This window comes from Zosterops lateralis, assembly GCF_965231275.1.
Source record: "Zosterops lateralis genome assembly, chromosome: 27".
Lineage (NCBI taxonomy): Eukaryota > Metazoa > Chordata > Aves > Passeriformes > Zosteropidae > Zosterops > Zosterops lateralis.
In genome coordinates this window covers 5,834,959-5,858,228 of record NC_139787.1, presented here as the reverse complement: position 1 = coordinate 5,858,228, position 23,270 = coordinate 5,834,959, and the positions used below count along the sequence as shown (strand labels likewise).

The following is a 23,270-nucleotide window of genomic DNA, read 5'->3' as shown; positions in this document are numbered from 1 at the left end:
CGGGTGTAGGGTGCCAGCGTGCGGGTAGGGTGGCGGCAGGGCACAGGCAGGGCACTGGCGTGGTACAGGGGTCTAGGCAGGGCATAGGCGGGGCGCGGGCAGTGAACAGACCGGCTCCGTGGTCCGTACCCGTGTGCGGAATCCCCCTCTCCCGGGTGGGAGTCTTCCCGGTGCCGGTGAATCACGGCCCCGGGTGTCTCGGGCCGGGGCGGGGGCGGTGCCGGGGCGGGGGGAGCCGCCGGCCCCTCCCGGGAGGCCGGTCCCTGCGTTGCTTTTAAGCCCCGCACGGCCCCGTGTTCAGGCTGCCGGGCAAGTGCGAGGGAGGGCGGCACTGGCAGCAGCGGCACCGGCACCGGGTCCTGGACTGGGACCGGCCCCGGGACCGGCCCCGCGATGCCGCCGCTGCCCGCCTGGCTCTGCCTGGCCGCGCTGCTCCTGCCCCTGTCCCTGCCAGCCCCGGGCGCTGCCGGTCCCTGTCCCCGGCCCTGCCGCTGCCCCCGGGCCGGGGTCCTGCTCTGCCGGGAGCCCGACACCGTGGGCAGCCTGGCCCCGCTGCTGGGAACCGGCAGCTTCACCGACGTGTGAGTGGGGCCGGGGGCTATGGGGCCGGAGGTCGGAGCTCAGACATCGGGCAGAGGGACTGGGAGTAGTGGGACAGCACGGTGGAGTTGGGAGTGACGGAGCTTGGGGATGGGGATGGCGGGGTTGAGGTGATGAAGCTGAAGGTGACAGAGCTCAAGGACCAGGCAGAGGAGCTGGGAGTGACGGGGTCGAGGGATGCAGGGATGGGGCAGCGATGGAGTTGGCGGTGGCAGAGCTCGGGGATAGACATGATGGGGTTGGAAATGGTGGATTTTGGGGACCAAGCAGAGGAGCTGGGAGTGATGGGGCTGGTGATGAGGTGATGTGGTTGGGGGCAGCAGAGCTGAGGGACTGGGCAATGGGGTGATGGGGATGGAGGTGATTAGCTCGGGGACAGGATGGCAGGGCTGGGCTGGAGCAGCGATCACTGGATGGGCTGGGATCGAGCAGCGATCACTGGATGGGCTGGGATCGCTGTGGGGAGAGTGCTTGCTTGGTGGGAGGCATTGGGGGCTGCAAAGATGGGGTGGAGGGGCTGCAGCATCCCCCCCAGGGATCAAGCGAGGGGCTGGGGGCAGCCCTTCACCCCCTCCTGCCGCGATGCCAATCGCAGCAACACGCTGAGGATACAGCAGGGACTCCGGGCAGGGAGCGCCCATACAGTGCTGGGCAGGGCAGGAGTGTGGGGAACCGCTTGTCTCCTTCCTGTTGGGGCTGTCACTGTGCCCTGGGGCCAATGGTTTGGCATGCTGGAGAGACACCCCCCAAATCTGCTGTTTTGGGGCGTCTACTCTGCTCCCACTCCTTCCCCTGCTCCAGGATGTGTGGTGGGAAGACAAGGGCTGGAGCAAGCAGAGATGAGGAGGGTGCTGGGGGGACGGGAGGATGGGATGCGGCAGGATATCAAAGTGCCCAAATTCCTGGGGTTTCTCCCCACCACATCCCTGCCTGTGCCGCATTGCTGGGGACTGGCTGCAGTGTCTCCGTGCCTCAGTTTCCCCATGTGCCAGAGGATGCTGCACCACAGGCGCTGCCAGCTCTTTGTTTGCTGCCTGGTGGGGTGGGGTGGGGATGGTGGTCCCTGAGAGACCCGCAGCCATCCCACTGCCCCAGCTGTTCTCGTCCTGTTCCCACTGGGGTCAGTGGGACGAAAACCCCCTTGGTGTGGATCTGAACCCCAATTCACCAGCTCCTGTGATTTGGGGTTCACAGGAGCAGCCTGTGGGGTGGGGCAGGGAAAAACCCTGCACCTGCTCCCAAAGGGGCTTTTCTTCATCTCCTGCCTGGAGAAATGGGTGGGGGGACAGTGACAGTGGTGCTCCTGTCATAGTGCAGGACACCATGGGGTGTGAGAAAATGTGGGGACTCAAAGGGTGAATGGGGCTGAGACTCAGCAAATTCATTCTGTGGGTGAGACCACGGGCTCTAAGTGGTGGCTCAGCGCTGACCCCACAGAGTTTGCACTGACTGGGGGCTTAGCACCATCGGGATCACCTGCTGCCATCCCCTCCTCTTCCCGGCTCATCCCAGGGGAAACGGAGGCAGCTCAGCTCTATCCTTGTCCCCATCCTTGGCTGTGCACTGTACTGCAGGCACAGCCTGGGGAGTGGGAGAGCTGTTTCCTTCTCACTTCCCCCGCTCCACGCTTTGCCAACAGTCCCAGGCATGAGGGGTCCTGGGTTGTCACCCTGACCCCCCTCCTTTGCCTTCCAGCATCATTGAGAACCAGCAGGCGCTGACGACCTTGACCCGAGCTGACATCAGGATGCTGCGGGACCTCAGGAACCTGTGAGCACCCCGGAGGGGGGTCCCTGCACAGGGAAATGGGGGGAGAGAAGGGCTGCTGGAAGGGGGACCCCAGACCTCAATCCCATTGCAGGGAGTCACAAGAGACGCTCCTAGAATGGGTATTCAATATGCACAATGCAGGTGCTCAGTGCCCTTCCCTCCTTTCAGCACCATCTCCAGGTCGGGGCTGCAGCACATCTCTGCCGACGCCTTCCTGGACACCCCCAGGCTGAGCCATGTGTGAGTCTCCCCTTCCCCACTTCCCTCCCTCAACACCCTCCCCCCGTTTGGGGATCAGCGCCCCCGTCCACGCGGGCGCTGGCCCCGGTGCAGGGTGGCCGGTCCCCGCGCCCGGGCAGGATCGATGGTGTCCCGCTGCCCACGGGCACATCAGCCTGGCCGGGGGGGCCAACGCGGGGCTCTGCTGCTGAGTGGGAAACCATCGATCTGGGCAGGAGTGTGGGCAGCTGCCAGCCCCCCCGGGAGCCCCGTGCTGCCCCGGTGCGGGAGGGGTCCCCCGAGGGCGGGAGGGACCCTGTCCTGGGGTGCATGGGGAGGTGCCTGAAGGCTGGTGGCAGCCTAGCAGAGCTGGTTTTGCTTGGTCACGGTGTGACAGCAGTGGCCCCGGTGCTGCCCCGTGCCACGGACAGATCCTCTGCGGAGCAGGGTGATGTTGGATGGGAGTTTGAGTGGGAAGGGGTGGCTGATGGGGTTTGTCCCAACAGGAATCTCTCCTCCAATGCACTGCAAAGCCTTTCCTGGAAAACCTTCCAACATCTGCCCCTGCAAGAGCTGTGAGTGATGAGGGAGAGAGGGGAGGTGGGTGCAGAGTATCTCCCACTGGGGACGTACCCCTCAAGTGACATAGAGGCAGGGACAGAGCTGGGGATGCAGAGAGATGGTGGCTCTCACATCCATGGGTGTGGGGACAGGGACAGGGGTGGCATATGGGTAATGTGTGACAGAAAGCCAGGGGCTGGGGGTGCCCAGGTGCAGCCTTGACTGACTCTGCTGGGAAGTACACAAATGTGTGTGGCCTGGAGCCCTTTTGAGCCTGTGTTCTCTTCCCTGCTCCATCTCAGCATCTTGGTGGGAAATCCCTTCAACTGCTCCTGTAGCCTCCGCTGGCTGCAGCTGTGGCAGAACAGCAGCCAGGCCGAACTGGGGAACCAGTCTCTGGTCTGCTGGGAGGGCAGTGTGCTGGTCCCCCTGGGCAGCCAGGTTCTCCATGCCTGTGGTACGTGGCTAGGGATCCCCACGTGTTTGGCTCCTGGGTTTGTCCCCTGTCCTGAGCCATTTGGCTGGGGATAGTGTGGGACACAGGGATACATGTGGCTCATCTTTCCTGCCCTTGCAGACCCCCCGATCGTCCACATCAAGCCCTCCGAGGTGGTGCTGCGCCAAGGGGACAGTGTCAACCTCACCTGCCACATAAGTGCTGACCCACCGGCCACCGCAGAGTGGATGGTCCCTGAGATGGGACCCGAGCTGCTCACTGTCACCAAGGCAAGCTCAGCCTTCCAGGGGTATGGCCAGGAACCTTCCCAGCAGCACTGACCCCCCCCTCCACAGCATCCTCTCACTGGTGGGGTGGGCATGGGGGCATGCAGGAGCTGGCCAGGCTTGGAGGGTGTCATCTGCTCATCCTGTCCCGGTACTCCCTGCAGATTTCAGACTGGGAGATTGTCCTGGAGATCAACAACATCTCCTTCTACCTCAACCACAAGGACTTGACGTGCCGAGCAGAGAATGCAGCAGGGCCTGCAGAAGACAGTGTGATGCTGAACATCACCTGTGAGCAGTCCAGAAGGGGCTGGGGTGAGGGCTGCATAGGGGGTCTGGCTCAGGAACCCACCCAGCTCTGTCTCTCTCAGTTCCCCCCATGATCCTGCTGCTAGACGAAGCCATCCCCCGGCATTCCTGGTGCATCCCCTTCTCTGTGGATGGCAACCCCACCCCCAGCATCCACTGGCTCTTCAACGGCACGGCCCTGGTTGAGGGACCCTACATCCACACCCTCATCATGGAGTACGAGCACAACTCCACCATCCTCCATGGCTGCCTCCAGCTCAACCGTCCCACTCACGTCAACAATGGCAACTACACCCTCCTGGTCCACAACCCGCTGGGCTCGGCCGCCCGCAGCGTCCAGGGGCGGTTCATGGACAATCCCTTCAGCTTCAGCCCTGAGGAGCCCATCCCCGGTAGGTGCCAGATGGGGGCTGCCTGGGGTCTCCCCTGTCTTACACAGGAGCTGTGTCACACCTGGTGTGCAGAACAGGTTGTATTGGGCTCTGCCTATTGTCTGTACAAGCCCTGGTGTGCCTCAGTTTCTCCAGCGATGAGAGGGGAAGGATGGGGTACTTCCACCTGAGGAATAACAAGTGTTTTTCCTTTCTCTCCCTTTGGGCTGCTCCAGTGTCTCTGTCCCCACTGGGTGAGTGGCCAAGATTGTTACCCCAGCCCCCCTAAACTGGGCATTCCACTCACCCCCAAGGCTGATCCTGGGGTGTCCAGGTTCTTGCCAGGGCCATTTCAGGGGATAGGGACCCCACACTCACCCTACACCTTCTCCCTGCCCCAGGCACCAGGAACAGCTCGCTGGAGGGGCCTGTGGAGACAACGGATGAGCACACGTTTGGGGTGAGGAGATGCTCTGAAGTCTGGGATGGGAGGACCAGGACACCTGCAAGAGGGTGGGACAAATCCCCAAGGGACAGACAAACCAGCACCACTTGGGATGGGGGTATATGATGGGGATGAAGGACAGAGTGCCTCAGTTTTCCCTGTGGCATCTCCTGGGGCTTGTAACCATCTCATGGGTTTGTTCCCATCCCATGGGCTGTGAAAAGGGACCTGGTGGGACCTCGACCTGAGCCCTGTCCTCGCTGCCACCAGGTCTCGGTGGCTGTGGCGCTGGCTGTGTTTGCCTGCCTCTCCCTCTCTGTCATGCTCATCCTGCTCAACAAGTGCGGGCGCCGGTCCAAGTTTGGCATTAACCGTGAGTTCCTCCAGCCTGGTGACTCAATATTCGGGCTGTGACAGCCCGGTCCCCGCATCCCTGGGGCAGCTGGGGCTGTGGCCACCTGGGTTGGGTCGCAGGTGTGGCAAAAGGGACTGTGGGTGGGGACTGAGGGTTGGGGGACACCCGTGGAGGGGTGTTGGCTCCCCCGGGAGAGTGGGCAGCAGCTGCTAATTCACTCCTGGAATGGATTCAGCCTCTAAATGGTTTTGATCAGGCTGCCTGGCCCCTGGGGGCCGGACGAGCAGGGGGTTGCTCGGCAGAGCCTGGCACTGGCTGCACAGGCTGGAGGGGGCTGGGGGGATCCCCTGATGGCCTTGTCCTTGTCCCCAAAAGGCTCAGCAGTGCTGGCCCAAGAAGATGACCTGGCCATGTCTCTGCACTTCATGAACCTGGGCAGCAGCCCCCTTTCCTCGGCTGAGAGCAAGCTGGAGGGGCTGAAGAGCAACTTCATTGAGAACCCCCAGTATTTCTGCAATGCCTGTAAGGGTTGGGTTGGGGACTGTGGTCCCTGAGCATCCCCCCATGCTCATACCCGACCCGGGGGGCACTGACAGGTGGGGGTCCCCCCAGGCGTGCACCATGTGCAGCGGCAGGACATTGTGCTGAAGTGGGAGCTGGGCGAGGGTGCCTTCGGGAAGGTTTTCTTGGCTGAGTGCTACAATCTCCTCCCAGAGCAGGAGAAGATGCTGGTGGCTGTGAAGGTGAGGAGGGGATACAGTGTGGGGATGAGGGGGTCCTTGGGGGTGTCACTGATGCCGTGTCCCGGCAGGCGCTGAAGGAAGTGACGGAAAGTGCCCGCTTGGATTTCCAACGTGAAGCCGAGCTGCTGACGGTGCTGCAGCACAAGCACATTGTCAAATTCTATGGCGTCTGCACTGAGGGCGAGCCCCTCATCATGGTCTTTGAGTACATGAAACACGGCGACCTCAACCGCTTCCTCAGGTGGGACGGGGGGGGGACAGGAGCCCCTCATCTGCTGCTCCATCAGCGCAGCCAGCCTGCTCCCTGCTAATGCAGCCCTCCTTGCAATATTGATTAGATTAGCTGTCTGAGAGGCTTAAATAGAGAGAGATTGGCCATCAGCTGGAATAAGCAGAGACTTTTCGATTGCCCCCCCAGGTATTGCTGCTAGACGGGGGGGGCTGCCAGAGGCATCGCTTTAGTGGCCGTGCGAGGAGCTCTGAGACGTGGCTTTTATGATTATTGTTATGGGAGTTGGCATTAATGGTTCTGCCGAGCAGAGCTCCCCCAGCCCCTGGCCGCGGCTGCCCTGGCCGGGCTGTCAGCCACGCTCGGCATCAAAGGCACCGAGGGGCTGCAGGCGGCCTGAGCCGCGCTGGCCCCTGGCCGGGCTCGCACGCCCCACTTCACACGCGCTGCTGCTTTCACACCCGCCCTGCGCGCCCTGACACGCTGCCTCCCACCCTGACACGCTGCTTTCTGCAGGGGGACAGCCCAAGTGTGTGCACATGCATGTGTGCCCTCCCCTGCGTGTGTGCACAGGTGTGTGTGCCCTCCCCCGTGTGTGTGCACAGGTGTGCACATGCACACACGCCTCTCCCCTGTGAGTGTGTAACCCTTCCTGCACGTGCACACAAGCACAGCTCTTCCCCTGTGCACACACATGCATGTCAGCACGTGTTTCCCCTCTGTGCATGTGTGCATGCACTCCCCCGGCACACATGGGCACAGGTTCATGCCTTTCTCTTGTGTGCCTGTGTGCCAGGGGAGGATGCACATGTGTGTGTGTGTGTGCGCGTGCACATTCTTCCCCCACGTGCACGCACATGCATGTGCACGCCCTTCTCTGGTGTGTGTGAACACAAGTGCTTGCCCATGCCTGGTATCTGTGCAGATACATGTGAGCATCTTTCCCCACATGTAAAACCTTTTCTAGATTTACCCCTTTCCCTTGTCCGGGTAGCACAGCCTTTTCCCTCTCTCTGCCCACCCTCTCCCACACGTCCTGCACTCCAAGCAGCCCCTCTGCCCCGCAGGTCCCACGGCCCAGATGCCAAGATCCTGGAGCAGGGCCCAGGCCAGCCCCGGGGGCCACTGGCGCTGGGCCACATGCTACACATCGCCATGCAGATCGCCTCGGGCATGGTCTACCTCGCCTCCCTCCACTTTGTCCACCGGGACTTGGCCACCCGCAACTGCCTGGTGGGCCATGACTTGGTGGTGAAGATCGGGGATTTTGGCATGTCCCGGGACATCTACAGCACTGACTACTACCGGGTGAGCTGTTCCCTTTCTGCACTGTGATGAGCTGGGAGGCCACACTCAGTTTTCTTTCATGACTGTTGCCTCCCACCCCTTTTCCATCCACATTTAACCACAGAATGAGTTGGGTTGGAAAGGATGTTTGGAAGCCATCCAGCTCAACCTGCAGGGACGCTTTCCAATAGAACAGGTTGCTTGCTCCAAACCCTGACCTTGAATATCTCCAGGGATGGGGCAGCCACAGCTTCTCTGGGCAACCTGTGCCAGGGCAACACCACCCTCAGAGTAACAAATTTCTTTCTTACATCTAACCTGGGGCTTAATGGGTGGGGCCAGGGATGGGGGAAGGAAAATGGGAGGCTCCCTGCCTTGCTGACAGCCCTGCTCTGGGCAGGTGGGGGGCAGGACCATGCTGCCCATCCGCTGGATGCCTCCCGAGAGCATCCTGTATCGCAAATTCACCACCGAGAGTGATATCTGGAGCTTCGGTGTGGTGCTCTGGGAGATCTTCACCTACGGGAAGCAGCCCTGGTACCAGCTCTCCAACACCGAGGTGAGCGAGCAGGGGAAGAAGGATAGTAACAACCCCCCAGGGGTACCCAGAGTGGAGGATCCCAGCTCCATCCGTGTTCCTGCAGGCTATTGAATGCATCACTCAGGGGCGGGAGCTGGAGCGGCCCCGCACGTGTCCCTCCGAGGTCTACGCCATCATGCAGAGCTGCTGGCACCGGGAGCCCCAGCAGCGCCAGTCCATCAAGGAGATCCACAGCCGCCTCCAGGCCCTCGTCAAGACACCTCCTGTCTACCTGGACATCCTGGGCTGAGTGGGGACCTCCACCCACCCTCTGCTCCCTGCTGTTCCCCTGCCCGTCCTGCTGCCCAGGGGCATGGCTTTGCCCCACAGAGCCCTGGACTGATGCCCCAAGGCGGGAGAAGCCTGAAAACCTATTTATAGTGCAAAATGCCAGCCCACTCCCAGAGGGGCTGGAGGGCTGGGCTGGGGGACCCCCAGGGCTGTGGCCCCCAATTTGTGGCCCTGCTGTCTGGCTCCTTGGCATTCCCACAGTGCCGAGATGGAGGCTCTCGGCTGATGTGGGTTGGCTTGGGGAGGCAGAGGTGGGAGACCCCAGCACAGGGTCCATGCCAGTGTGCAGGAGCTAGGGGGCTCAGTTTTTCAGGGAGAGTTGGGATGCCCCATGCTCACTCGCTCTGCAGCAAAACCAGTCAATAATAAACTGTGTCTCCCCCGCACTGGCCCCTGCGTGCTTGGGGGTGTCAGCTGGGCAGGAGGGATGGGGGAATGTTGGGGAGAAAGAATGGCTTTTCACACCAGGGAAGCTGCCTGGTCTGGAGGAGAGGACAGGAGCTGTCCCAGGGATCCCCAGGGATGTGGGAATAATATGTGCCTGGGATGCAGCGACGGTGTGTGCCCAGGAACCTAGGGTGTATGTGCCCGGGATGCTTTGTTTTGTACCGAGGGACTGGGGCCCAGTGCAAGGATGGTGCCCTCATCCCCAGTCCAGAAAGAGACAGTTTTGGTTGTGCCATGAGGACCACTTTGGTCAGCGCTCCAGGGGTTCTTGTGCCACACCCTGGTCTGGGAAGCCTGACTCTCCTCACCAAGAGCTCCAGGCGGAGGATGGAACTTTGCAGCACAAAGCCAACACCCATCCCCCCTAAAGAGTGACATCCCTCCTTCCCTGTGTCCTCTCATCAGAACCTCTCATCACATGCCCTGTAGCATCCACTCCATCATCCTTCCTCAGGCTCTCCAGCCGCATTGGTAATGGTTGAGACCTGGATTTGACCATAATGGAGCTGAATTGATTTCATCTGGATAATTAAGCAGCACAGGCAGAGCCCTGGTAGCTCCTTTGTTACCCCCTGTGACCCAAGATAAGCAGGAGGAAAGTGGGGTTGCAGAGGAAACTGAGGAACAGCACAAGGTGGGGTCAGGGGGTCTGTGGCAGGTGCTGAGGGGCTTGGGGCTGGCACAGCACCTGGTTGTGCCCAGTGGCTGGATGTGACACAATGACAACAGGAGGAAATAGGAGCCATCGCCAGCACCCTGCAGCTGTAATGCATCCCAAAGCCATGCAGTGGGGTCAAGCCCACTCTGGCCAAGGGTCCCTGCCCCAGGAAATGGGGAGCTGGCATGGGCAGGGTCTGGCTCTCCTGGACCTCAGCCTGTCTGGCAGAGCCCCCCACCTGCCTCCTTGGGGTCTCTAATCGCTGCCCAAGCTGATTTATGGCCTTTTTCCCTCTTATCTAATTTGAAGAAGGAACTAGATTACAACCTTGAGCTTTTCCAGCCCATGCTGGAGATTGGCACAGACCAATGTCCCAAAAGAGACCACGTGTAGTGGTGACACCCCCTCTCCAAACAGGGTGGGCCTTCCTGCATCGCTGCCTCACATTCCTTCATGGCATGGCAATGCCTCTAACACTCTATTTCCCTCATGGGCGTGGCTGTGCCTCAGTTTCCCTTTTAGAATGGTATGGGAAGAGTTAAGGTTCACCTCGCTATTGATTTTATCCCCCCCTCCCTCCTGCCTAAGTTTCTCCATTTCACTGCTCCGGGGGGAGCGGTAATGGACTCTGGCAATGAGGTAATTAACGCTCCGATCCCTGGTGAAGCTGCCGCCCCAGCGGCACCGGGGCCTGGCCCTGCTAACCCGGGTTCATCAGGGCTGGGGCGTCCCGGGCCCTATTCTGCCTCGTGCAGCCAACGCAGCAGCCGGTGGTCCCCAGCCACATCCTGCCCCACGGGTCCATCCCGGCTATGCCACCCTCCTGTGCTCTGGTGCCACCGACTCAGATCATGGCAGGGCTGGGTCTGCTCTTTAGAGAGTCTGACTCCCTCCCAGAAGCTCCTAAGGGGACCCCAAGTCCCCTCTAAGGGTATCAGTTGTGTGTTTGGAGGAGGTTCCTTTCCTGATGGGGTGAATGTTTAGGGGAGCTGAGAATGCAGCTGGATCCTGGCACTGAGGGAGACGGGACCCACACAGCCTCAACCACACCAAAGTGCACTTGGGGGTCTCCATCCTCTCTGGCTCTAAGAGTCCCGGAAGGGCTGCAAAGGCATCTCAGCACTGAAGTGCCACTGGAGGGTCCCTGAGCAATATTTCCCCACCGCCCTGGGGACACCTTAAAAAGCATTGGAGGGGGGGTCACTTCCCCACCAGATCCTCAGCTCCGGATGGCCCCAGCTTGTCCCATCTCCTATATCCTTTCCTATACCGGGACGCCGCAGCCCCCATGTTCTCAACGCCCATCCCTGCTCCGGGAAGCACCGTTTTGGGGTGGCCACAGCAGAGCCCCAGATGCGGGTGGGCTTGATTCTAATGGAGACCCGGGGAGAGGAACGGGGAGGGGGCCGGGCAGCTGAGTCTCCCTGGGATGTGAAAATCGTTGTGAGTGATTAGAGCTGTTCCTGTAACGAGCAGAGCAATTAACGGCGCCTTGGGAGCCTCGGAGGCCGCTAATGTGTGCTGGGGGTGGGGGGCAGCTGGTCAAGGGGGCCCATGGTGCTGAGCCGGCTGGCCGGGGGTCCCGGCTTCAGGGGAAAACGTAGTGACATGGGGATCTCAGGATGCAAGGATATAGTCAGGAGCCTGGAATATAATTGTGATACATGGTCTGGATCCAGGGATGCAGAGGTGGTGGATGGCTGAGAATCCAGGGAAATGGGCGTGATGTAAGGCCAGGAATCCCAGGATATAGGGTGATGTAGAGCCAGAGATCCTGGGATGCAGGGGAACACATGGCCAAGGATGCTGCAGTGTAGGGCTGGGGTGTCTGAGACAAGGAGGTGAGTCATGCCTGTGGTCCTGTGATGTCCCCAGGATCCTGAGATGGGGGAATCCTACATGCCCAGGATGCAGGGACACTGTGTGCCCAGAATGTGTGTGTGTGTGTGGCGGGGGGTGGGATCCATACCTGAGATTTGGGGATGCAGGGATGATGTATCCCTGGGATACAGGGAGGATGTCTTTCTGGGATCCCAGGATGTAGGGATGCCATGCCTGGAATGTTGGGATGCTGGGATGCTGTCCACCCAGAGTGCTGGGATGCACGGACCATGTGTCCCTGGGATGCAGGGATGATGCCCCTGGAATGGAGGAATGATGTACCAAGGATGTTGGGATGTAGGGACAATGTGAGCCTGGGATGCAGGGATGCTGTGCCCGGGATGTTGGGCACCAACCCTGGGCTCTGGTCTGCTGCCAGCAGCCACTGCCCTGAGGCCAAAGGAAAGTCTGTTCCCCACATCCCCTCACCACAGAGCAGCTGCCCCTTGGTCAGGGGGTCCCCTCGTTTGCCCCAGCCCTGCAGGAGAGCCTGGGTCAGGCTCTGCACCTGTGGGTGCCACAGAGCCCTCGGGAAGGGGACACCCTCCAGCACCCAGGAGGGTGCTCCAGGCCCCCACTGAGGGGCTTGCACTAGGATGTCCTCACAGACCCCTCCCCACCCAAGTGTTCTGTGTGAGCAGTCCCGGCGGTGCTGCTGTGCCAAAACCTGCTGGTTTCTGGTTAGAAGAGGAAAAAAAAAAAATAAAGCGGTTTGTTTTTTTTTTTTTTTTTCTCTTTTCCGTAGTTGACTCCACGTCCAAACTTCCTGAGAGCAGCTCCAGCCCTCCCTCCGCTTCCGACGGCCGCGCTGAGCCATCCCGGCCGGCCAGGCCAGCCCCGCGTCAGGGCCGCTGCGCCCTGACCTGCCTGCCACTGCGGCCCCCGGGCAGGTGAGTGCCACTGTCCCCCGCCCGGGGCACCCTGGGGCCAGGGCTGGGTTGGACGGGTTGCACTGTCCCCTGCTGGGTGCTGTCGGAGGGGACGGTCCCCAGCGCTGTGGGGGGCAGGGGATGGTGCGAGTTCCAAGGTGACGGGACGCTGATGAGGGGACGGTGGCTGGGCCACAGCGGATGGAGCGTGGGACAGTGCTGCGACACCCCGCGGTGACCCCAATGCTGACTCTGACTCTGCCCCTGTCCCTTTCCCTGCCTCTGACTTGCACCCGTGCCCCCCTCGCCCTCACCCAGTCCCATCCCTGCGGGTCCACCGAGGAAACGCGTCAGATCCCGGGCTGTGGCAGAGGAAGCACCGGGGCAGAGATAGTGGCTGTGGGGGAGCCCAGCACCGTGTTCCCCGCACGGACAGGGCAGGGCTGTGCCCTGGTCCCCTGCCCTCACCCCACACGCTCCTTTTAGCCCCATCACCAGTGGGATGCTTTTCATCCCACCCGGGGGCTCTTAAGGACACCAGCGGGGAGAGGAGCGCCAGGTCTCAGGGTGTCTCCTGCCATTATGGCAACCTCGGGGAGGCTCTTTCCCGCGGCTGAGCCCCACAGTGAGAAGCAGATGGGATGTGCTGGCACGTTTTGATGACTCCTTGCTTTTCCTGCCAGCATCGCCCCGTGGTTCCTGTTTTTTCCCAGCAACGCTGGGACCCCCCTGGTCCCCCCACATTGCTGGAACAGGGGATGAGGCTGGGGATGAGTGGGGTACTGGGGAAAGCTTGGGGTTTCCCTGGCTCTCCCCCCTCGGCAGAGTCCATGGGAGGGAATTTTGGCAGCGGATGAGCAATTAATTCCTCACTGCCGGGAGTTGAAGGGAAATGGGGGGAAACTTTCCCACTAACAGTTTTTCCACCCAAAACCGGATGCTCTGGCCCCAAAACGCAGCGCGGGCTCTGGTGAGGGGGAGGATGAACCCAGGGAGCTGCCGGGGCAGCACTTTTGGAGTGTCCTATGGCTGGAGCAGCAAGGAAGCCCCGGTAAATCCAGCTGTGCTTACCAGGAAACCTCTGTTTCCTCCTTGGCATACGGCAGTCCTGCCCTGAAACATTCATCCCGGTAAACAGCACGCCCGGCACGGGGGCTCGGGGGTCGCCGGCTCTCCCACCCTGGCCTCCGGCTGGCAACGCTCCTGGAGCCGCCCCGGCAGAGCCGGACCCTCTCTGGGTTGAGCAAGAAGCTGATGGATCCAGGAAGTACAACTGGGAATAAACACAGAACGGGTTGAATGGGGCCGTGCGGCGCCGTGCCAGAGGCTGGAGGCGCCGTGCCGAACCCCGCTCCCTGCACCCCGGCACCCCGGGTTCCCACCCATGGCAGTATCTCCCCGCCTTGGGATGGGGTCCGGCAGGACAGGTCGGGGTGATGTCCTGGCTGTGACCCGGAGCGTCTCAGAATACTGGGATGAGGCTGCGTGGGGCCACCCAGGCTGCTGAACGGCCGTGCCTCAGTTTCCCCTTGGCACAGGCTAGTGCTTGGGGAGCAGCAGGGCCGGGGCCAGGGCTGTTTCTCTGGATGGAGGAATGCAAAGCCAGCCCTGCAGGGAGGTCGGATCTGGAGCTGGGGCCGGGAGCGGTGGGTGGGGAGCGGGAACGTGCGGAGGCACATGGTGAAGCTGTAGTCTCTCCGTGCAGGATGCTGCTGCGGGCCGCAGTGCTGGCGGTGTATGCCGGACTCCTGGCTGCCCTCCGCCCCGGAGACCCCAACGTCTGCAGCTACTGGGAGAGGTAGGACTGGGGAGACACGGGAGGGGAACGGTGACACCGGTGGGATCCTCCAGTCACCCCACATTTCCCGTACTCGCAGCTTCACGGCACCAGCGAAGGAGTCGTACACCAAACCCCACGTCGTGTCCTCCAGCAAGCCCTGTCCCAACGGGCTGGGCCTCCCCCTGCCCTGCCCACAGCAGAGGTGGGAGCACCCCCAGCTCCCCAGAGCCCCTCGGGGACCACAGCGTGTCTTCAGGGCAGTGGGGGGCTGGAGGGGCGTGTCCCCTCTGCAGGTTGTCCCCAGGGATATTTGGGGCAGGGAGGGAGGCTGTCCTCAAGGCCATGGGGGACTGAATGGGGACTGTCCCAATGCAGGGTGTCCCCAAGCTCATGAAGGGGCAGTCTCACCCCAGGGTATCCCCAAGGCTGAGGGGCTGGAGGAATGTCCCACCCCAGGGTGAGACAAGGACAGTGAGGGGGCTGGAGGGGGGCTGTGCCCAAGGAAGGGGGTGGGGCTAGAGGGGGTTTGCCCCACGGCCGGGGGGGCTGGAGGAGGGCTGTGCCCAAGGCCAGAGGGGCTGGGAAGGCTATCCCTGTGTCCCCAAGGCCAAGGTGGACAGGACGGTCACTGTCCCCCTGGCGGCACAGGGTCGTGTACCGCACCGAGTACCGCCAGACCATCCGCACCGACTATCGGCGGCGCTACCAGTGCTGCCAGGGCTACTACGAGAGCCGGGACTCCTGTGTCCGTGAGTGGGGCCAGGGGTCGGGGCGACCCTCGGGCTGTGTCCCACTGTAGGGTGTCCCCAGAGCTCCCTAAAGCCACTCTCTGCTTGGTCATGTCCCCCCAGCTCACTGCAGCCAGGAGTGTGTCCACGGCCGCTGTGTCGCTCCCGAGCTGTGCCAGTGCGAGCCGGGCTGGCGCGGCCCCAGCTGCTCCAGCGGTGAGGGCTGGGGACAGCCAGGGACAGCCGGGGCTGGGGACCCCAAGCCAGGGGTGGAACATGGGGCAGTGGGCTTGTTTCCCTGGAGAGCTGGGCAGCCACGGTGGGACACCTGAGAGGTTAATGGGGATGGAGACTCTGGGGATGGAGATGGGGTTGGGATGGAATTGGGATGGGGTATGCATGGAATGGGAATGGAAATGGGATGAAGATGGGAATGGCACTGGATGGGGAGAGACTAGGATAAGCATAGGATAGGGATGGAGAATGGGATGGGTTGGGATGGAGATATGGACAAATGTAAGATGGGGAGGAAGAAGGGATGGGAGCAGGGATAGGATGGGGATGGATGGGAATGGGGTGGGGGTAGAGATGGGATGAGGATGGGATTGGAATGTGGATGAAGATAGGAAGGGGACGTGATGGGAATGGACATAGGATGAGGATGGACTGGGGAAGAATGGATGGAGGGATGGAGATGGGATGAGATGGCATGGGCTGGCCTGGCACGACATGGGGACAAGATGGGGACCGAATGGGGAGGGATGGAGGGTTGCCAATGACATGGGATGGGACGAGACAGGATGGGATGGGACAGGATGGAATAGTAAGTACTGCTGGTCTCCCCCATGCAGAGTGTGATGAGCAGTCATGGGGGCCAGACTGTGGACAGCGCTGCCTCTGCCACCATGGGGCCCCTTGTGACCCCCTGACTGGGGTCTGCTCCTGCCCCCCTGGCTTCACCGACCCCCTGTGCCGCCAGCCATGCCCACCCGGCACCTATGGGCAGGGCTGTCACCTGTCCTGCCCCTGCCATCACCAGGCCCCCTGCAACACCTCCACTGGTGCCTGCCTCTGCCCACTGGGGCTGAGTGGCCCCCTGTGAGTAGAGACCCCTCACTCTGTGCCCTCCCCTCCTCTGCCAGCCTCAGGCAGTGTCCTGTTCACCCTTCACCCCCTACAGTTGCCAGGTGCCCTGCCCTGAGGGGATGTCCTGTACTACCCCGTGTCCCTGCCAGAATGGGGGCATCTGCCACCCCTCCAGCACCAGCACCTGCGTTTGCCCTCATGGCTGGATGGTAGGTGGACTGTGCCCTCCTCCAAATGTGGTCTCTGCCTCAGCTTCCCCTGCTGACCCTGGTGCTCCTTTGCAGGGGGAAATCTGCTCCATGCCGTGCCCCCCTGGGCGCTTTGGCCCTGGCTGCCAGGGCGAGTGTCGCTGCCACAATGGGGGCCACTGTGACCCCCATGGAGGACAGTGCCAGTGTGCCCCTGGCTTCACTGGAGAGCAGTGAGAGGGGAACTGGGCATGGGGTGGAGAAAAAGGAATATGGGACAGGGGTCTGAGGTATTGGGGGGATGAAGAGGAGGGGGATGAGTGGGACCTGGATTGTGGAGGCATGGATACAAGGCTACTGGAGGTTGGGCATACGAAAGGATGGAGGGGATTGAGGGGCTTGGGGATTGAGGGCACAGGAGAATGGGGATACAGGGGATTGGAAGGCCAAGGGGATGGGGGGAAGGGGAGGGGATACATGGGGACAGGGCACTTTGGAGTGGGGTTCCATGGTCTGGGAGCAGGTGGAGATGGAGGTGCACAGGGAGGGGGCATCCAGGGACAGGGCACAGCAGTACCATGGATGGTAGGGGATACATGGGAATGTGGCACATGGAGACAAGGCCACCACAACTCACTGCTGCCAGGACCACGTCTCCATGCAGGCCAGGCACCACCAGCTTCCCCAGCATGCAATGAGCTGGATGGCCTCAGCTTGGGGCTAGGGGGGATCCCAGGAGCCACCTCAGCTCTTGGTGGGGCTGTGTCACTGCCTCTGTCCCCTGTGCAGGTGCCAGGAGAGGTGCCCAGTGGGGTGGTATGGGCAGGACTGCCAGGAGAGCTGTGACTGTGCCAACGGGGGCCAGTGCTTCCACGTGGATGGGAGCTGCCTGTGCGAGGCTGGCTTCCAGGGCAGCCGCTGTGAGGAGCGGCACTGCCTGCCCGACCTCTACGGCCTCCACTGCGAGAGCCGCTGCCTCTGCCACCCCCAGCACAGCCAGAGGTACAGCCCCCATCCCACCCCTGCATCCCCATCCAACTCCAGCATCCCCATCCCACCCTAGCTCCCCCATCCTACCCAGCTCCTCCAACCATCCTTGCCTCTTCCACCATATTCATCTTCTCCCATCATCCTCACCTCCTTCACCATCCTCATCTCCCTCTGCACCAATCTCATCCTCCCCTATTTCCTTTCACCCGCCTGCGATGTCCCCCTGCACCCTCACCCAGCCAGCCAGGTATTGGTTGCATCACCAGGAACACTTTAATCCCTACTTGAGGCAGGTGCTTTGTGCTCCCCTGTTTGCAAAGCCCCTTCCCAGCACAACCAGTGCCCTGTAGTGGGAGCACTGGGGTTCTGAGTGTGTACCCCCAGCTGTCACCCCATGCTCGGGGAGTGCATTTGCCTCCCTGGCTGGGCCGGGCTCTACTGCAATGAGAGCTGCCCCTCCGGCTACTTCGGGCCTGGGTGCCTGCAGAGCTGCCTCTGCCTCCACGGGGGGGTCTGTGATGGGACTACCGGCCACTGCCACTGCCTCCCTGGCTACACGGTGAGGGGTGTGGGGGGCTCATGGTCCTGGGGCAGCGTGGGAGGAGAGTGGGGGCCTGGGTGGTGCTGGAGGGATCATGAGGGTTCTGGATGGTTCTGGAGGGAATGGGGGTGTCTGGATGGTTTGGAGGCTGGGCAAATATAGGGTCTGGGCATCCCCAGGGGAAACATGGGAGTCTGGGCATCCTCCAGGATGGGTTGGGGATCTGGTTATCTCTGAAGGCAGTTTCAGGGTCTGGGCATCCTTTGGGGGGACAGAGTATGTGAGTCTCCTCAGGGGGAAACTCAGGGATCTGGGCAACCCTGGGGAGAGCTTGGGGTTCCTGTGGGAGAATGGGGTTTTGGGATTGTCCACTTTCCCTACAGCACCAGGTTACCAAGAGAAGGTGGGCGGTCCCCAGACACGTGGGTCCTTTCCCCAGCCCGGGGCAGGGGTCCCATCTGTCCTGAATTCTTGGTCCCCACACCCAGGATGAGCACTGCTCCTCCCTGTGTCCCTCCAACACCTTTGGGATGAACTGCTCGGGGCACTGCTCCTGCCAGCACGCCCTCACCTGCTCCCCACTTGACGGCTCCTGCTTCTGCAAGGAAGGTGGGTGCACACCGGGGTCTGGGGGGTCCCTGTCCCCATTCCTGCACCCACTCCACTGTCCCCTCATCCCACAGGCTGGCATGGACCTGACTGCTCAATGCCATGTCCTGCTGGTACTTGGGGTCTCAGCTGCAACCGGAGCTGTGACTGTGCCCATGGGGCGTCCTGCGATCCCCAGAGCGGGACCTGCCACTGCCCCCCAGGCTGGCAGGGCCCTCACTGCCTGCAGCCCTGCCCGGTGAGTCCTTCTGGCTGTGCTGGTGCTGCTGGCACTGGGGGTCGGTGCCACCACCCTGCACTGACTCGCCAGCCTGTCCCCATGCTCCAGAATGGGACATTCGGGGCAGGCTGTGGGGAGCGCTGTGTCTGCGCCCAAGCTGATGGCTGTGACCCAGTGACAGGAGAGTGCCGCTGCCTGCCCGGCTGGACAGGTAAAGGGGACACCAGGCATTGGGAGAACCCCACTGTGCCCCCAGCCATGGCCTTCACCCCTCACTCTCCCTGCAGGGCCACAGTGCAAGCAGGGCTGTCGTCACGGCTCCTGGGGCCGGGGCTGCCACATGTCCTGCTCCTGCCGCAACGGAGGCTCCTGTTCCCCCCAGGACGGATCGTGCACCTGCGCCCCAGGGTACCGCGGCCCCACCTGCCAGCGCCGTGAGTGAACACCCCCCAAAATTCTAGGTTGCTCCCTGTAGCACCGCGTGGCTACAGTGAACACCGTGTCCAGGGAGGTACAGCTCCCGGCAGGGAAACAGACGAAGCAAGTCTCTGTTTCGTTAAGCAAGAGAGTCCATTTTATTTCCACTCCCAGAGCCGGGGAGGGAGGAGAAGGCGGAGGGAGAGAGGAGGGGCAGGGTCATGGGGTTTTATCAGGTATTGCAGGGGAGGAGTCTTGGGGTTTGGGTAAAGGGAGGAGATAACATAAGGAGAGTGAGATCAGATTTCAGCTCCTTCAAAATGGGAGGATTCCACAGCCCCCAGTCTGATCCTTAAGCCCTGACCTGAGGCCAGGCTCGTCCCTCTCTCCCCAGCCTGTCCCGCCGGCCGCTATGGCAAACGCTGCTCCCTGAGCTGTTCCTGTGCCAACGGCTCCTCCTGCCACCCCACCAATGGCTCCTGCCTCTGCAGCCCAGGCTGGCGTGGCCCCCGCTGCTCCCAGCGTGAGTGGAGGGCACGGGGCAGGGGTGAGGGGGAGTGGGGAGCAAGGTGCTTCTGATTCAGATGGGGGTCTGGAGGGAGCAAGAGAGAGAACTGTCCATGGCCACCTGGGTGACACCTATGCAGTTCTGGCCTGGGCAGTACAGGGCCATACAGGCCTCTGTGGACCTCCATGGTCCTGACCACCCTGCGGCTGAATGGTCCCAGTGTGGAGCTATATGGTAACACTGTGTCCCCAGCCTGTGCCCCTGGGACCTTTGGGCTCCAGTGTGACCAGCTCTGCCACTGTCCCCACAATGCCACCTGCGACCCTACTAATGGGACGTGTCCCTGCACCCCAGGCATGACTGGGCCCCACTGTGAGGCTGGTGAGTAGGGGCAGAGCAGGGGCTCCCCGGGTTCCCTCCCCCACCCTAAGGACTGACACTCCTCTCCACCCCACAGGGAATCCTGACTTGCCCTACACCATCGAGCCAGCCCCGCCTGCAGCCTACAGCCCCCTGGGCATAGTGCTGAGCCTGGTGGCCCTGGTGGTATTGCTGGTGGCTGTGGTGGTCACAACCCTGTGCTACCATCAGTGGCAGAAGGGGAAGGAGCGGCGGCACCTGGCCGTGGCCTACAGAGCAGGACAGACGGACACCTCTGACTACATGGTGCCAGGTCAGCCTGGCGTGGTGGAGATGTGGCCCCAGCCCTGGTAGCCTCTTGCACCACACTGACTGCTGTCCCTCCAGATGTACCCCCAAGCCACCATGCGCACTACTACTCCAACCCCAGCTACCACACACTGTCCCAGTGCCCGCTGCCAGCCCCTGGCCCCCAGGACAGAGCCAGCTCCCTCAAGGTATGGCAGGGTGTGGCACAGGACAGCACAGTGTTGCATGGGGCAGCATGGCACCACTGCTTTCAAGGCCAACCTGTCCCCTTTTTGGGCTCCAGGTATCTGGCACCCAGCTCTTCTCTAGCGTGGAGAGGCCCTACAGCCCCGAAGGCAATGTCACGCTGCCTCCTTACTGGAAACACCTCGGGGCACCAGCCTTGGGCCCCAGGGGTAAGGAGGAGTCAGGGGGCAGCTCTGGATCTTGGCCAGAGCGGGGTGGGCACCTGAGTCCCTTCCCTGCTCAGGATCTCCTGGGAAGGGGCTGGGATGGAGTGGGTGGAGAACCTTCATGCTGAGGGGGAAGATGAAGCAGAGGGGACCCCAAACCTGCCCTCCTAACAGGCAGGCAGCTGGATCGGAGCTACACCTACAGCCATGGCCTGAGGAAGTGTGACAGCAAAGGTAGAAGTGTGATGGAGAGGATAGGGAAGAGACAGTGATAAGATGGTGAAAGGATGGGTATGGGGTGGGATGGGATAAGTTGGGCCTGAGGTAGGTATGGGAAAAAGGTTGGGGATGGGGTTGGGGTTGAGTTAGGGAAGGGATGCAGATAGGGATGGGGATGCAGATGGGGATGGGAGGGGATGGGGAAGTGACAAAATTGCCTGAGATGTGGAAAGGACAGGGATGGGCTGGGGAAGAGATGGAGCTGGGATGAGAAAGAGGCAGGGTTGGTTTGGGGATGAGTTGGAACAGAACTGGCTTAGGGTGGATGGGGAAGGGACAGGAATGGGATAGGAAAGGAATGGGGCTGGGACTTGACTGAGACAGCCAGACACAGCTGCTTCTTCTCCCCTGTGCTCCCTGCCATGGGGGGATCCCCAACTGCTTCTCCCCCAGAGCATGCCTGTGAGGGGCTGGGGGCCAGCGCCAGCTCCCTGGCCAGCGAGAACCCCTACGCCACCATCAAGGAGCTGCCTCCTACCACCACCAAGGCCCACGAGGGAAGCTACATGGAGATGAAATCCCCTGTCCAGCGGGAGATGTCCTATGCTGAGATTGGGCTTCTTGAGGAGCCACAGGAGGGTATGGCTGGGGATCCCCTGGCCCTGGTGGCCTTGGTCAGTGGGGACACAACCCCAGTGATGGGGAGTGCATAGTCTCGGGGAGGAAACAGCCTCAGTGACAGGAGCTGCACAGCCCTGGGGGGGGACATGACCCTGGTGACAGTGGCTATTTGTCCCCAGTGGGAGATTGGTGATGGGGGCGTCATGACTCTGGAGGGAACATGTCCCCTTGCAGCCTTCTCTTGTCCCTGCAGAGAGTTGTCCTGAAGGGCCCGAAGGCCCCCCCAACAGAGAGCTCCCCAACCACTACGACTCCCCCAAGAACAGCCACATCCCCAGTCACTATGATGTGCCACCTGCCCGCCACTACCCCCCGTCCCTACCACTGCGCAGGAAGGACCGCTGAGGAACCCTGTGGACAAGGGACCAACCACGAGGGGACAGAGGAGCCCTGAGGGGAGTGGAGTACCCTGGGACTGTTGCTGTCCCTGAGCATGGGCCTGTGGGTGGTGAATAAAGGGGATTTGGTGGGGAGTGTAGATGTTCTGCGTGACTTCCTGCGGCCAAGTTCCCACTGAGTGTCTGTGCCAGGGAACTGTACAGAGCTGGCACCATGGTGGGAGGAAGGGGGAGACTGGTGGGGTCCCAGGTGCACTGTGGACCTCCCCTAGCTCCATGCTGGATCACTGCTCCCTCCAGGGTGTGCACAAGGTGAGAACCCAAAAGCTTTTGGGTTCTACTCCAAGTGTGGCAGTTCCCACTGTGCACTGTGGCAGGGAACAGAGCACGTGGAGAACATGGAAAGACTGATGGAGCCCACAGTGTGCCAGAAGTGGGGTTCCCTGTGGGCCTGCATGAAGCCCAGGGAAGGGAGAAGCCCTAAAGTGGCCCAGGAGGAAGAAGGGGCCATCTCATCTGCAGAAAGGCTAGCAGAGCTGTAAGAGGGAGCAGAGCCCCCGGAGATCTGCCAAAGGCTGATGGAGCCCCTTGGGCCTTTTGTGGGGAGCAGGTGCTCCTGTGGGCTGGACAGAGCATGGGAAGATCTGCAGTTGAATCAGAATAGAGCAGAGGCTTGTGTGGACATGGGCAAAGCCCAGCAGAACCCATTGTGCTCTTGGGAGGGAGCAAGGGTCCACGCTGTTCTGTGGAAATTCCATCAGATCCCACTGTGGCTACTGGGAAGGGGCAGGGGTCTGTGCGATACCATGGAAAGTTCTGCAGAGCCACTGAGCACCTTGGGAGGGAGCAGGGGTCCCAGAAAGCCCAGCAAAGCCTGTCTCACACCCTGGGAAGGAGAACAATCCCTGTGCAGGCCCCTGCACAGCCCAGCTGGGCCCACCATGGACCAGGAGTGGGAGCAGGGATCTGCATTGTCCCACATCAAGCCCAGCAGGGTCCACTGGGGTTCATCAGGAACTGGAGTGACGGGACAAGGAGGGATGGCTTCAAGCTGAGAGAGAGCAGGGTTAGGTTAGAGATTCTTCCCTGTGAGGGTGGTGAGGCCCTGGCACAGAGTGCCCAGAAAAGCTGTGGCTGCCCCATCCCTGGAAGTGTCCAGGGTCAGGTTGGACACTGGGGCTTCAAGCAGCCTGGGATAGCAGACGTCCCTGCCCATGGCAGGAATGAGATGAGCTTTGAGGTCTCTTCTAACCCAAACCATTCCATGATTCTGTGATTCCACCTTTGGAATGACTTTAGCCCTTGGGCTTGAAGCAGGTTTCTCTTCCAGAAGTGTAATAATGAGACACCAATGGGCTCTGGGAAATTTAGCTTGGCAAGTACATGCTCTGAGTAACAGGACAAGATGTGCTCTTGGAGAATTAAACCTGTGGTTCAGCAGGCTGTGAAGATGACATTGCAGAATGCATCAGCATTAGACACATGATTAAAAGAACAAGGAATATGTGGAATATTAAACTTCACCAGTGGGGAATGCTGTGTCCACAGCGCTGCTACTTCTGTAGA

General features: G+C 61.4%; 2 protein-coding genes across 2 annotated transcripts; both read left to right on the top strand.

The window, feature by feature from the left end:
- Positions 1-393: 393 nt before the first annotated feature.
- On the top strand, positions 394-8,835 carry NTRK1 (neurotrophic receptor tyrosine kinase 1; the record flags this gene model as incomplete). Its single annotated transcript, XM_083878882.1, has 17 exons — positions 394-581; positions 2,296-2,370; positions 2,539-2,610; positions 3,096-3,164; positions 3,453-3,607; positions 3,728-3,876; positions 4,038-4,164; positions 4,245-4,574; positions 4,790-4,807; positions 4,955-5,013; positions 5,269-5,371; positions 5,729-5,875; positions 5,966-6,096; positions 6,165-6,337; positions 7,393-7,633; positions 8,013-8,171; positions 8,257-8,835. The coding sequence occupies 17 exons, from the start codon at positions 394-396 to the stop codon at positions 8,440-8,442; spliced, it is 2,382 nt and encodes a 793-aa protein (XP_083735008.1). The 3' UTR covers positions 8,443-8,835.
- Positions 8,836-14,044: 5,209 nt separating this feature from the next.
- Positions 14,045-21,843, top strand: PEAR1 (platelet endothelial aggregation receptor 1; the record flags this gene model as incomplete). Its single annotated transcript, XM_083878985.1, is given in 20 exon segments — positions 14,045-14,136; positions 14,216-14,320; positions 14,767-14,867; positions 14,970-15,062; positions 15,698-15,944; positions 16,027-16,141; positions 16,217-16,353; positions 16,910-17,122; positions 17,495-17,669; positions 18,140-18,260; positions 18,335-18,498; positions 18,589-18,749; positions 18,751-18,914; positions 19,292-19,420; positions 19,658-19,786; positions 19,863-20,078; positions 20,153-20,262; positions 20,358-20,469; positions 21,139-21,324; positions 21,560-21,843. Coding segments are annotated over 20 exon segments (2,922 nt in total). The 3' UTR covers positions 21,712-21,843.
- Between the last annotated feature and the right edge of the window lie 1,427 nt (positions 21,844-23,270).